Raw genomic sequence first — 12936 nt, forward strand, 5'->3', positions numbered from 1 at the left:
TGAGGGCCATTACTAATTAGGGTTTTAAATTCTAAAACCTCCATTATGGTTAACAGGTATCATCCTTTTAACTGGTGTTAGAAAACCAAAAATACTGTGTAAGATAGAATCAAGTTTTTTTTTTTTTTTTTTTTAAGTGTGGCTAATGTATAATTTAAATTTGCAGAAATCAGCTCTTAAAATTTTGATTTCCTATTTTATTAATATGGATGTCATTTGAAAAGCTAGCAACCTGTCGCTTACCTTTACTTTAGAAAGGAATATGATATTGAAGGAATAGGATAGAAAAGTACAACTATTTTTCTCTTTTGCTTAGCTTCTGGTTAGTACCAGTACTGGCCCGTTGTCGAAGCATATCAAAGAATAAGTTTTTATGGCTATCTGAAGTAGCCTGTGATTCTATGATTAGTTGCTTAGGCTCATGATTACTTAGGTAATGAGAAAACTTACTGGGTTTTCTCATTAAGTTTTCTCATTTAAATGTATACCTTAGGAACTAAGTTGCATAAATAAAAAGCACCTTCAGACTTTGGAGTTAGGTGGCCTAGGTTTTGAGTATTTTACTTCTTTCTAGATTTGCAAACTTGAACAAATTGCTCGATTTCTCTAAAGCTCAGTTTTCTTTTCTATAAAATATAGGTGATTGTGGGATTAAGACCATTTTTGTTTAAAGTGCCTGACATGTAGCGAAACCAAGTAGCTGTTGGTTTTCTACTGTCACTTAAATCCTTATAATTTCATAAGTAATATAATGCTGTAAATTCTAATCTTTGTATAAAAAGAGTTCCCAGGAAAACTTAGAATTACAGAAATTAGAGACAGATACTCTAAATGTTTAGACCACATGCTTTTTAGAAGAATGTCTTTAATTTTAAATGAAATATTTAGAACATTTGAAAATACAAAAAAAATTCCAAAAAAAACCTCTTGCTTACTTCCACTACACAGTATGCAGTGTTTTTTATTTACAGGTTTGGGATTTATTTTTGTAGTTGAGTTACTGTTGCATATAAAATTTAAGGGGGGTAAAAAGGGCAACAGTTATATAGAACTCTACCCTTTTATGAGATCACATTTAAAAAAAAAAATATATTGAACGGATCTCAGGCAATTGATAAAAACCCTGTATTTTAATCATTTTTTCAGTTTATTGAACATCTTATATTTATGTCCTTTTAAGTTTAGCCATTATGAAGAACATGACAATAATAGAAAAAGAAAAATACATGTGTACTTTAACTTCAGTAAACCTTTAAATTCTTTATATGAAAAAAATTGGATAGTACTTTAGAATACCTAAAGGTGATGAATAAATACAATAGAATTATATGCAATCAACATTTTTCCCCTTTTTCAACTGAGACCCATATAATTTGTCAGTATTTTACTGTTAACTTCTGTCTAACCAGAAAAATTTAGAAAACATTAATTTTCCCTAAGTGTAGTTTTTTTGTCAAAGGGAACACCTTTTGTTAGGATCAGTGTTCTAATTTATCTGCTTATATTTCATTCATTTGCATGGAGACCTAGCAAAATTATTCTTGTTATATACTAGAAGGATTAAAAATCCTTAATATCATGGACTAAGCATGTCTTTATAGGATATGTATGACAGTTATGTTCACTAATTATCTGTTAAGAAATAAAAAATATTTAAGGTGCTTGAAATCAGTTTGCTAAAAGCAAATTCAATTTGTAACGTACAAGTCTTCCTAAGCAAGATAAGCTCTAGTTTTGACATAAAATGAAATTTTAATAAGCATTTAACTGGGTTTTATTGGGATAATAAACTGCTTATATTTAATATAAGCAATTTAAAATAGCATAATGATACTATAATATTATTTGTAATACCTGTTATATATAAACATAATGGTATAAATATTTCGTACCAGGGTGGGATTAGTGAATTTTATCTCTGAATGACAAACTTGCATTTTCATTATTTCCTCCTGAAAAGTTAAGGACTCAGATATAAGAAAGCCATTTCTAAAAATGTTATGGTTAATAAGTACAGTTATTTTAAGGGTGACAATGCCAGTCTTGCAATTAGTTTTATTGCTTAAACTCTTTTTGCACATTTACTTCTGGAAAGTCAGAAAATGTTCACATCATCAGAATTTACCTGTATTTCAAACTGAAATAAAACCACTTAATGTTCTTTAGAATTTTCTGATTGTTTTATGTCAAAACTAAAGTCTGCATTTGCTTAAGAGAACTTGTATGGCGCAAACTGAAATTCCTTAAGCAGACTACCTCCATATACCTTAAGGACTTGAAATTTGTTAATAGATTATTAGTGAAAATGCCAGTTATAAATCTATTCAGTAAAATAAGGTCATTGTGAAATACAAATAATGCTTTGAATGAGTGGACTTTTCTGAATTTCTCACTGTCTTCCATTCTGTTAGTGGATTGGTGAAAATTGTAGATTTCCGTTAACAAGGAAAAATAAAAATTAGCTTGTCAAAAGTTGATAACATTTTCCAGCAGCTTTGCCCAAAACAAGAATTCATTGAACACTTGTATATTTTACTAGCTTTTCTTAACTGTACAGAGTGAACTAAAGATAATGGAGTATGGATAAGTGGCTATACAATTGATTATTAGACAGGAAAGAAAGTTAAAAAACGTAAGAAAATTTACAAATCTGGGTTCAGACTAAGTCATAGCTTATTTTGAGGGAAATACCAAATCAAGTTTAATGGAGTTACTTATATTTTAAAAAAATTTTGCTAAAAAGGCAACAATAAGGAATAGAAGACCATTATTCATTCCTTTTAAGATTTGGAGTCCAGAGTGCATTGTGGAAAGAAAAAAAAAATTACTATTTGAGATGTAAAGGGGAAGTCGTAGGTCTTGTATTATTCCTTGGTTAATGCATTTTCTTCTTATGTTCTGTTTTAGATGACTTCATTTCTTAGTTAAGCAAATGCAGATTTTTTAAAAGCCTTGAGTGTATACACTTAAACTTGGTGCTTCCCTTGTTTTCTAATGTTCATACTAATGATTTTCTTCTGCAGAAACCTGAAAATACCACAAGCCAACCACCTTCTAACCAGCAAGTTGTAGAGGTGGCGATTCCTCATGTAGGGAAATTTATGATTGAGTCAAAGGAGGGGGGTTATGATGACGAGGTACCTTTATTATAGCCCTCTGCACTATTCCTACTAATTTTTTTGTTATTTAAAGCAAGCAAGTACCTTGGGCATGTCTGCACCCTCACACCTTTGTCTATTGTTGCATAACTTACAGCTTTGCCACACATGGTCTGAAATTACACTACCAATTGCTAACAGGATTTTTAATTTCAAATGAAAATTTAAATAGAATATGGAAAGAATTTGTCAAAATAATTTTGTGTTTACAGAGTTAAATCTTTCATGCAGACATAGGATCAGTTTATTCTCAGGTTGATAGGCTATACGGTTTGCTTAAATAGTAAAGTTTTGAGTATTTAAAAATAGTTTTTGTTTTCCTTTTATGTTTTACCTGAATTACATTTTATAATATTTTGTCCGCCATTTCATACCAGAAGACCTGGAGCATGGTTGCAAATCGATTATTGATATTTTTACTTCTGAAATCTCTGTGTGACTGTGAATTAATGATTTATCAATATTTCTGAATGCCTTCCAGTGTTTTATAATACTGTGGCACTTCCATCTTATTTATTCTTTATCTTCATTGTTAATTCTCATCTTTGTAGTTTTCCAACAGTATTGAGGCATTTTTGCTTTTCATAATGTGGTTCTTGGGAATCTAGATGAAAATACATTGTTGTTCTGGTTCCATCAAATCTATCTTCCCCTTTGACCCCTGCTTTTTTCATTCTTCTCTTAAGATTCTTACAGTTGATTTTTAATATTTGAGGGAGGACCAGTAAAACTGTTATTGAATATTAACAATAGAAGACCTTGGGTTCTATCACTTGTTTTTATTTATGTGGATAAATATTTACTACCCATTGAATATATGTTAATTTATTAAATAACTTTCCAAGTCACTTTAAGATTTACTCCATGATTCTAATTAAACCATTATATAAAATTTTATCACCACAATGTAAAAATTCATGGGCCAGAAAGAGATAAAGAAGCTAGTTTGTGAGATAGAAATTGGTCAGAGGATTTTTGGAAGTAGACAATGTTAGGTATATTGCAGCTCTCCATGTATGATGTAGAATAAATACAAAGAGCTATAGTTTCAGTGACTCAGAGATAATTAATGTAATCTCTAAATTGTTCTCATACAATAGCTTCATAGTCCTCGAGTTATTTAATTTGCAGATATTTAAAAATGTAAACTACTAAGAGTCATAAGCTATTACAAAACTAAATGGCCACTTAAGTATTTCATGTTTTATAGTAGTATATTGTGCCAGTTAACTGTTTTATTACCATGTTGGTGCATGAAAATTTTGGAAACTGGCATGTTTTTAATAAATGCGTTGTTTAGGGTGAATTCTGGCATTTAAAAAATTAGAATTGCGATTAATCAAGTAACACTTTTATGCAAGTGCTTATGCTATTGGCAGCGTGGTGTTTTATATTTTTATTGGAGTGACACTTTAACAGTGCATGTGCCTTGAAACTTCTAAAAATCAGTCATGTGAATACAGGGCTGCTGCTTACGGATGTTTAGGTTGTACTTTTTTGCAGGCGCGTCTAGCCAGCAGATGGACGTGGAGTTGAAATTGAACTCTTGCTGAGCTCCCAAACCTTAAAGAAGAAACATACCTTTTAAATAAGTGTTATTTTTCCTACATGGTTCTTTGAGAGCAGAACATTTTTCAAATTTGCTCCTCAAGAAAGGGGTACACTTTTAAATTATTCTATTCAAAGAGGTTGCCTTTTTGCGGGTATGCACAAAGGCACCACTATATTAGCTAGCTGTAGCCCTGTATGGATAATTTTGAAATAGCTATGCACATTGGATCACATTTGCTATGAAATGTGCAACGTTCGATTTATCAATAGTGGAGAACAAGAACTTTATAAATTTGCATGTAAAGAAATTATTTGGTCTTAATTTTTTTTTTTTAATGTTAACCATTCAAAAACTTTTACTTTAAATCCCTGTGGCAGATCATGATGACACCGAACATGCAAGGTATTATCATGGCAATAGGTAAATCCAGGAATGTATATGACAGGTGTGGCCCCGAAGCAGGGTTCTTTAAGGTACAATTAACATTTTCATTTTATTTTTAAAATTAAACTTGTTAAAATGTTTTTTTTTTCTTCCTTGAATTAAATTTGGTTTCCTGTATGATTTCCCCTTTCCTGTCTTAACTCTGGCCACTTGATATTCCTGGGGATTTCAAGCCTAAATTTTTTTTCTTTATAATTAAGATAATTAAGCAAAAACAAATCATTTTGCCTGAGTTGCCCTAATAATGCACCTCTGGTTTGTTAGCAGAAATTTGAATTGTGTTTTAATTTGAAAGGAATAAAGGATATGGATGAGCAAAAATAGGAACTGAATGCCTGCTGGTAATAGTTTATTTTTTCTTCATTGGCTAATAGTGTTACAGTATTTTTTTGGGGGGGGGGGTTACTAAATTATTATCAAATGCTTTTGTTTCTAAAATTATTTGTTCCTTTATTATCTTTTAATGTTTTGTTCTCTTAGTTTCCCCTTTGATTAATTCCTGGTATCCCAGTCATTTCAGAACTTGTGAGACCACAGGGTGACATCATATTCGATGACCAGCTTGTTTTCCCTCTAATATAAGATCTCTCCAGTGTTTTCATTATAGTATTATTTACTTTTACATATTTTAAAGATGAAAGCACTGTATATATTTTGCTATTTCATTTAGATTAACCAAAAGTCTTCATATTTTCTTTACTCCTCTCCATTGGTTTTTTTTGAATAGTTTTATTGAGCTGTAGCTCACTACAAAAGCTTCATGCTCCTTTTTTTTTTTGATAATAAAATCTATGAATGCTTCTTTTCTCATTCAACTCATACTCCAAAAGGTTGTTTACTTTCAGTTTTCCTTTAGTATGTGGTATAAAAGTTTGTGCACAGGAATCTTCTATCAGTATTTTTGAGCTTCTTTGGATTAGAGTGACCAGCTATCCAGTGTGCTCAGTGCTGAGGGGTACTGCAATATGGCACTGGAAGTGCTTAAAACTGGAAACTCCAGCAGACTGGTCCTAGGATCAGTTGAAAAAATTCCGTGTTAAAATTCCATAGAGATGTTGAAAACTACTTTTATCAAAAAGAAAAGAATATCTTTTATGTTTAAAAATGCATCCCTATTCTCAGGAAGTCTGCATTTTCTTAAAAATCACAGAATCTATTATCTTAAAAAATTTTCACCTTTTTTTTTTTTTAGAAAAGTTATTTATTGCTTATAGTACCATTGCTATTTTTTGTGAAGTTGGGTATCTTTTTGTTGAATAGGAAGTCTCACTTTTTTAAAATTAATGCCTGGGGCCTCCCCTGGTGGCACAGCGGTTGAGCGCTGGGTTGCTAGGCTGCCCGCAGCCTCTGCAGCACCAGTTCTATCCCCGGCCACTAGTGAGGGTCCCACCAAAAAAAAAAAAAAAAAAAAAATTAATGCCGGGATACAGTGTAAAGAGCCAACTATTGTACATACTACAGACAACAGCCATCAACCTTTCTCTTCCCCCATAACAGCTTTTAATTATTTTATGTAATCCTTCTGCATTAGCTCCATTTCTTAAAGTAACTCCATTTCTTATGTTTCTGAGATTCATAGTTCACACATTACCCACATTGTTTTTTTCCTACTATGTAATCTAAATGATGTACCTTTTCTCTCTCTCTCTCTCTCTCTCTCTCTCTCTCTCTCTCTCTCTCTCTCTCTTTCTCTCTCTCTCTCATACACACGCAGGTATGTGTAGAATTTTGTTATGTTTATTAAACCAGAAATACCTCTGTATTATTACTTTGTGTATGACTCAGGATAGAGCTAAGTCATAAATATTACTACTTTTACTTTTGCTCTCTCAGCTTTCATTTTCCTTGGATTGGTGGGGTTTTTTGTTTGTTTGTTTGTTTTTGATTTACTTAGTTTTCTATGTGTATTACTGATTCATTTTGAAATTCTCCATCAGTTGCTTAAAACAGCTCTTACTCTGTTCTTTTCCCATTCCATCTTCTTGGGGAAGTTTGTTCTTGAGCTTTCTACCCTGCCACCATCTGCACTGGTTTTCCTTTATTCTTGGTATATAACTAGTATTTTGAAAGCTCCTTCATGATCACCCTGAGAATTCTCTTTGCAACCTGACTCTTGCTTATTTTCCATATCTCAAGAATTTTTTTTTTGTTTTGATTTACCCTCTGCTTTTGATGCAGCATCAGATCTCTGAAAGTTTGTATCTATGTACATTTTCACACATCCATAGTTGAGGAATACACTGTGTGTGTGTGTGTGTGTGTGTAATATGTAAATATTCTCGGATGTTTGTAATTAATGTGTGATTTTGGTATAGGTAAATAGCATCTGGATAATTCTAGCTGATAATGAATAATTTTAGAAAATTTGTTTATATAACAAATTGTTTCTATTTGTAACAAAAGTAATATACAAATTGCAATATTTGGCAACATAGAGACATCTAAAATAAAATCAGTGTGACATCTCTGCCATTGCCCTTGTATAGCCTTTTAAGTCTTTACCTTTTGTTTAGACAAACCTGCCTATGTAGAGGATTTTTCTTTTTCTTCTGTAAGTTTTTCTAGCATATCCTTTTATAACTCTATCATGCATATATACATTCTTAAGCAAAACCAGTGTATTTATGAAATTATCTTTACTATCTACATTTACTATTCCATGGTCATAGATGCACTCATTTATTTTATATTACCCTCTTTATGGTTATATGTCCTATATATTTTTTCATTCTACCATTTCTATTTGCATTTGTTATAATACCTTTTCCTATAGTGAAGTTAAAACATTATACATTTACTATAAAAATTCTTCAGCCTGAAATACTATAAATTTTCTGGAATATTTTTTTAAAACACAAAGACAAAAAATTAGCCTAGCCCCTTATGGATGGCTAGATCTCTTAGCAAAATTTTTGGTTCGTTACAGCCATTGTTCTGTTAAAATGTTCTGTATTTTTTTGGCCAATGATTTTAATTATTATCAACATTAATTACTTTTTTTTTTGCAAAATATCTATATAGCATAGAATCTATACAATGGCAGCTTCAGTCCATTTTTTCCCTACATATTAGATAATGGTATACTTTTTCAGTGCTTAGTTTAATGCTTTTCTTTTTTAATGCTTAGTATATTATAAATGAGAAAAGTTTTTAATATCTCTTCTGCCCTGTCATAGTAGCAAAAAATATCTTTATTGAGTTTATTTTGCATTAGCTTTTTTGACTATAAGAAGAAACATTTCATCTCTCTTCCTGTTTGTAAGTTTGGATTTTTCTTATACATAACTGTTAGACCTATTTTTAAAAAGTTGCATATGCTTTATTAGTGGAGAAGCCATGTGATGAAAATTTTGCTTTTTTACTGATTAAAAGATAAGTTGGAAAATGAAATTTGTACCTGGATAAGTAGACTGACTTTGGTTTAATTTGAACTCTAGGAAGTGTTACCAACTCAGGCTCAGGTAATCAAGAATTACTATTTCAACCACAGGCCCTCCCATATGGGAGTAGCCCTTATAGACTAAATGGAAAGTTAATAGGAGGATACCTGGATAAATGGGAGAGGAGGGCACTGGGCTACACTTATCTAGAGACTTTCTCAAGTTGGCTTTGTTAGATTAGTTCCATTCTTAACAGAACCCCAGATAATAGTGGCTTAAAGAGAGAAGTCTCTGTCTTATAGCAGTGGAATTCAGGGAAAGGCAGTACAGGGCTACTGTAATAAACAAACAATCAAACAAAAAACCCAAAAAAATAAAAGATAAGATGATATTAAATACTTTTTGTTTGTTTGTGTATGAACAGGGTTGGGAGTGAGAGCCTCATGTTGTAATTGCAGCAATAGGGTTAGCATATATTGTTTAATTTGAAGGACATTAAAGTTTCTTCTTTTTTGTTTATTTTAAGTTTATATCTGTTAAAATGCCCTTGGGATTTTAATGAAGTAATAGCACTCATGTGTTTTAAAACCTTTCTTACCAGGTTTTTTATTGCTTCATAAACAGTTGTTCCCAGGTGAAAAAAAATTATCATTCTTTTTGTTTTTGAAATGCCTACTATTACTACTTTTTTGTTTCTTTAATAGATGAAAAGTTTACTAAAATGTAAAACATGCTGTAACATGCAGTTCCTGAATGTGTACCTCACAAACTTTTCACAGTAAACTCACTCGTGTAGTGCTCACCAAGTCATGAAGTGGATCACTGTACTCCAGAAGCTACCTTTGTTTTTCCTTCTTACCACTACACTCTCTTTCTAACAAATGTAGACATTATTTGCACTCCTAAAAAACATAAATACATTTTCTTGCTAAGCTTTACATGCTTGGAATCTTCTTCTGTTGGTTCTTATTTGTCTTGATGCTTTTTACACAGAAAATGTTGAACTCTTCATCCGTGTTGTTAAGTAATAGGTGTAGCTGTTCATTCTCATAGTATTCTATTGAATGACTACTCTATAATATCTTTTTGCATTCTACTCTTGATGGGAAAATTCAAACAGTGTTTGCTATCTACTTATATTAAGGCACTCTCCTAAATCCAATGGCTGTAGCTGGGGAAATGATGGATGGGGTTTTTGCCTTAATGAAGTTTATTTTCTAGTGGGAAAGCAAACTAACTAGAATTATAATCAATGGATGGAGCAGCAGCTTGAGTGGTTAGAACATATAATGGGAAACAAAAGTGCTGCTTAGAGAATATATCTGGAACTATCTGGAGGGCTTTTTGAAGAAAGTGATACTTAAACTAGTGAAATATTCATGTACCACAACATAGATTGAAAGCATTTTTTCCTAGATTTTCCAATTCTCACTCCACAGTTAGCTTCTTTTGTTTCTAGTTCTGTTTTTATGCAATATGTGAATGGTTCTTGTAAAGTTTTGAAGATTTTCTCATTTTTCATAACTTTACTTTTTTCTCATTGAGCATACCAAATGCATTTTAAATATTTTTTAGAGCAAGGCATATTTTTTCCTTGTTATGACAAACAGGAGACATTATAATGCCTGTGCAGCAGTAATAGAATAAAGATACCTGGGCCACCATAAGGCTGATGGGATAACTGTCTCTGCCTATAACTTACTCATGGTGAAGGTTAGAAATTTCTGCCCAAGGATAGCTGGTAGCAGCAGTAATGCCAGATGCCTAGGTTAAAATCCTAACTTTTTATCACTTAATTGTGTGATCTTATGCAGTTTACATTATCAGAGCCAATTTTATGAAAAGTTACCTTGAGAATTAATGAGATAATCCATGTATATCATTGGACATAAAGAACACTCAAAAACTGTTAGCTATTATTAAATTCATCAGTACTATTGTTGCTGGCTATTTGGGTCATTTCCAATATTTTTGTGGACAGTGTGTGTGTGTGTGTTTAAGTGTGTTTGTTTATATATATATATATATATATATATATATATATATATAGTTAAAAACTCATAGGGAAATTGTGAAGTAAAATTTCCAGGTCAAATGTATAAATTTTAAATATTGAGAGTGATGTCTGATTGCTTTCAAAAGATTATATAGTTTCTGTTAGTGGTTATCTGACATAATGACATAAAAAATATAGTTCCATTATTTTATGTATTGCTTTTTATCTAGGCTGAGGGTGAATATCACCATAGCTTTTTTGGCAGTTGGTATTATCATGTTAACTGTCAAAGTGTTTTTGCTGTATTTTTTCTTTTTTAATTTTTAAAGGTCTTTTTTTAAATTTGTTTATATTTTTAAAATTTGTTTAGACCAATTTAGTATTTGGTCTAAGAAATTTGATTTATCTGTATTTTGTAAAGTGTATTTTGTGATTTTTAAAATCAATTGTTATCTTTCTCCACAAAGACTTTCAAAATTTGGTAGTACTTGTATTATGTTTATATTTATGCATCAGTTTGAAATGAAATGAAAAAATCATATTTTTTTTGTATTTTGAGTCTTCCACCAAAGGAACATGGTATGCCTCTAGTAATAAGGAGAAACATTTGGTCTATCCTCCTTGTATAAGGAAAACCCAATTTTCTTCCTCCTGTGTCACACATAAAACACTTAACTGGTTAATGAATTTGTAGGGCTGTGTCCCCCACACTAAGCAATTCTCAGTGATACTGGATAGCTGTCCTGTAATTTAAATCAATTCTATAATTTTAATCAGTTCCATTCTACATGGAAATAGCTTCAATCCCACAAGGTAAGCTCTCAGTTTGACATACTGCCCTCCTCCCCATCACACATGCTTCAGACACCAGTCATAGCCCAGATTTTCTTTCATCTGCTCTTCTGACCATCTGCTTGTAGGTGAAGTTCCAATAACCCCTACCTTGGGTTCTACTAATTTTCTAGAGTTGCTCATAGTACTCAAACACTTACTAGTGTTCACCAGTTTATTAAAGCTGTGATAAGGGATACAGAGGAACCTCCAGATGAAGGGAGACCTAGGGTGAGGTCCACGTAGGTCCCAAGCGTGGGAGCTTCTATCCCCATGGAACTGAGATATGTCATGTTTATGGTATGCGGATGTTTTTGCTCACCTGGAAGCTCTCCACACTTGTGTGATTTTTATGGACACTTCGTCAGTAGTTATGCTCAATCATTAACAGCCCTTTACTTTCTCCAGAGACAGGGCTTAGAATTCCAAGTTTCTTTTAGCTCACACTTCTTAACTAGTTTGGCCTTCTTTGGTTGTGTCCTTTAGTACAATTTGACAATTTTATTTCAGATTTATTTTTTAATTTGTTCCTAGATATATGAAAACTGTATTTTTATCCGTTTAATTACTCGTACTTTTTTTTAAGAAATCATTGGAAGGTAGATAATAGGAAGCTGATGCATTTTACTTACATTTCATCCAGTTGTTATTGAGCTGTTTATGTTTTCTAATCTTTCAACTGGTGCTCTTGATTATTTCAGTAAACTATATGCAAATAATTTGGGGATAGTTTCCCTGATACTATTTCAGTTTATTTGTGTACCAGACTTTTCAGAATATAGTTAATTATAAAAATAATGATAGCAAACTCTTTATCTAGTTCTTGAGTTTAGTAGGAATTTCTCTTTTGTTCTATGAAGTATGATGTGCAGTGCTGAATTTTTATATAGATCCCCTTATGAATGAAAATCATTCCTTATATTTATGACTAAGAGTTTTCTTTTTAGTTGATTGTTGTTGGAATTTAGAGTTTATTTTTAAAGCATCTATTTGAGATGTTAAGCAACTTTGTCCTTAGTCCTAATGTAAAGATAATAACATTGGTCTGTCTTTTATTAATTATTATCAACACTATGCTCATATATATCATGTAGTTTGGTAAAAGTGGTTATGGATGATAGCATCTAACTTTATAAATAAATTGATGTATTCATGGATGGTCTATTTCTTTGTTATTTAGATTATAATTTTGTTATTTAGATTATATCAACCTTATGTAATCACTACAGAGTCTTCATTTTTCAGGCTCTGGAGAGGTTTAGATATGGAAATCATCTCATCCTTCAAGATCTAACATAGGAGCACAGCTCTAAACTAAGTGGGCCGGACCCTTTATTGGGCACAGATCTTAGGCAGCCTTTTCAATTCTTCTGTAGTTTACTGGTTTCCTACAGTTTTTCTGTCTCTTCAAGCAATCCTTATAATTTGTATTTTCCTATGTGATGATTTACTTAAGATATTATAGTATATTAGCATAAAGTTGTATTTTTTTTAAGATTTATTTATTTATTTATATTTATTTAATTTATACAATTACTGGGTACAGTCAGAAGCGCGGGAGGGTGAGAGAATTCA

At 31.6% G+C, this 12936-nt stretch overlaps 1 protein-coding gene across 4 annotated transcripts in view; it reads left to right on the plus strand.

Moving 5' to 3' along the window:
- Positions 1–12936, plus strand: part of USP25 (ubiquitin specific peptidase 25) — a gene marked incomplete at both ends in the record, with an annotated part of 108903 nt that overhangs the window by 85878 nt on the left and 10089 nt on the right. Inside the window, 2 exons of one of the 4 annotated variants that reach the window (XM_084232510.1) lie at positions 3024–3137; positions 5088–5183. The exons of 2 other annotated variants lie outside the window; for them this stretch is intronic. In XM_084232510.1, the coding sequence (XP_084088636.1) occupies positions 3024–3137; positions 5088–5183 (210 nt within the window). The remainder of the gene's footprint in view (positions 1–3023; positions 3138–5087; positions 5184–12936) is intronic. One more of the 4 variants, XM_084232511.1, reaches the window with a different exon arrangement.

Source organism: Talpa europaea (assembly GCF_964194135.1).
Source record: "Talpa europaea genome assembly, chromosome: 4".
Taxonomy (NCBI): domain Eukaryota; kingdom Metazoa; phylum Chordata; class Mammalia; order Eulipotyphla; family Talpidae; genus Talpa; species Talpa europaea.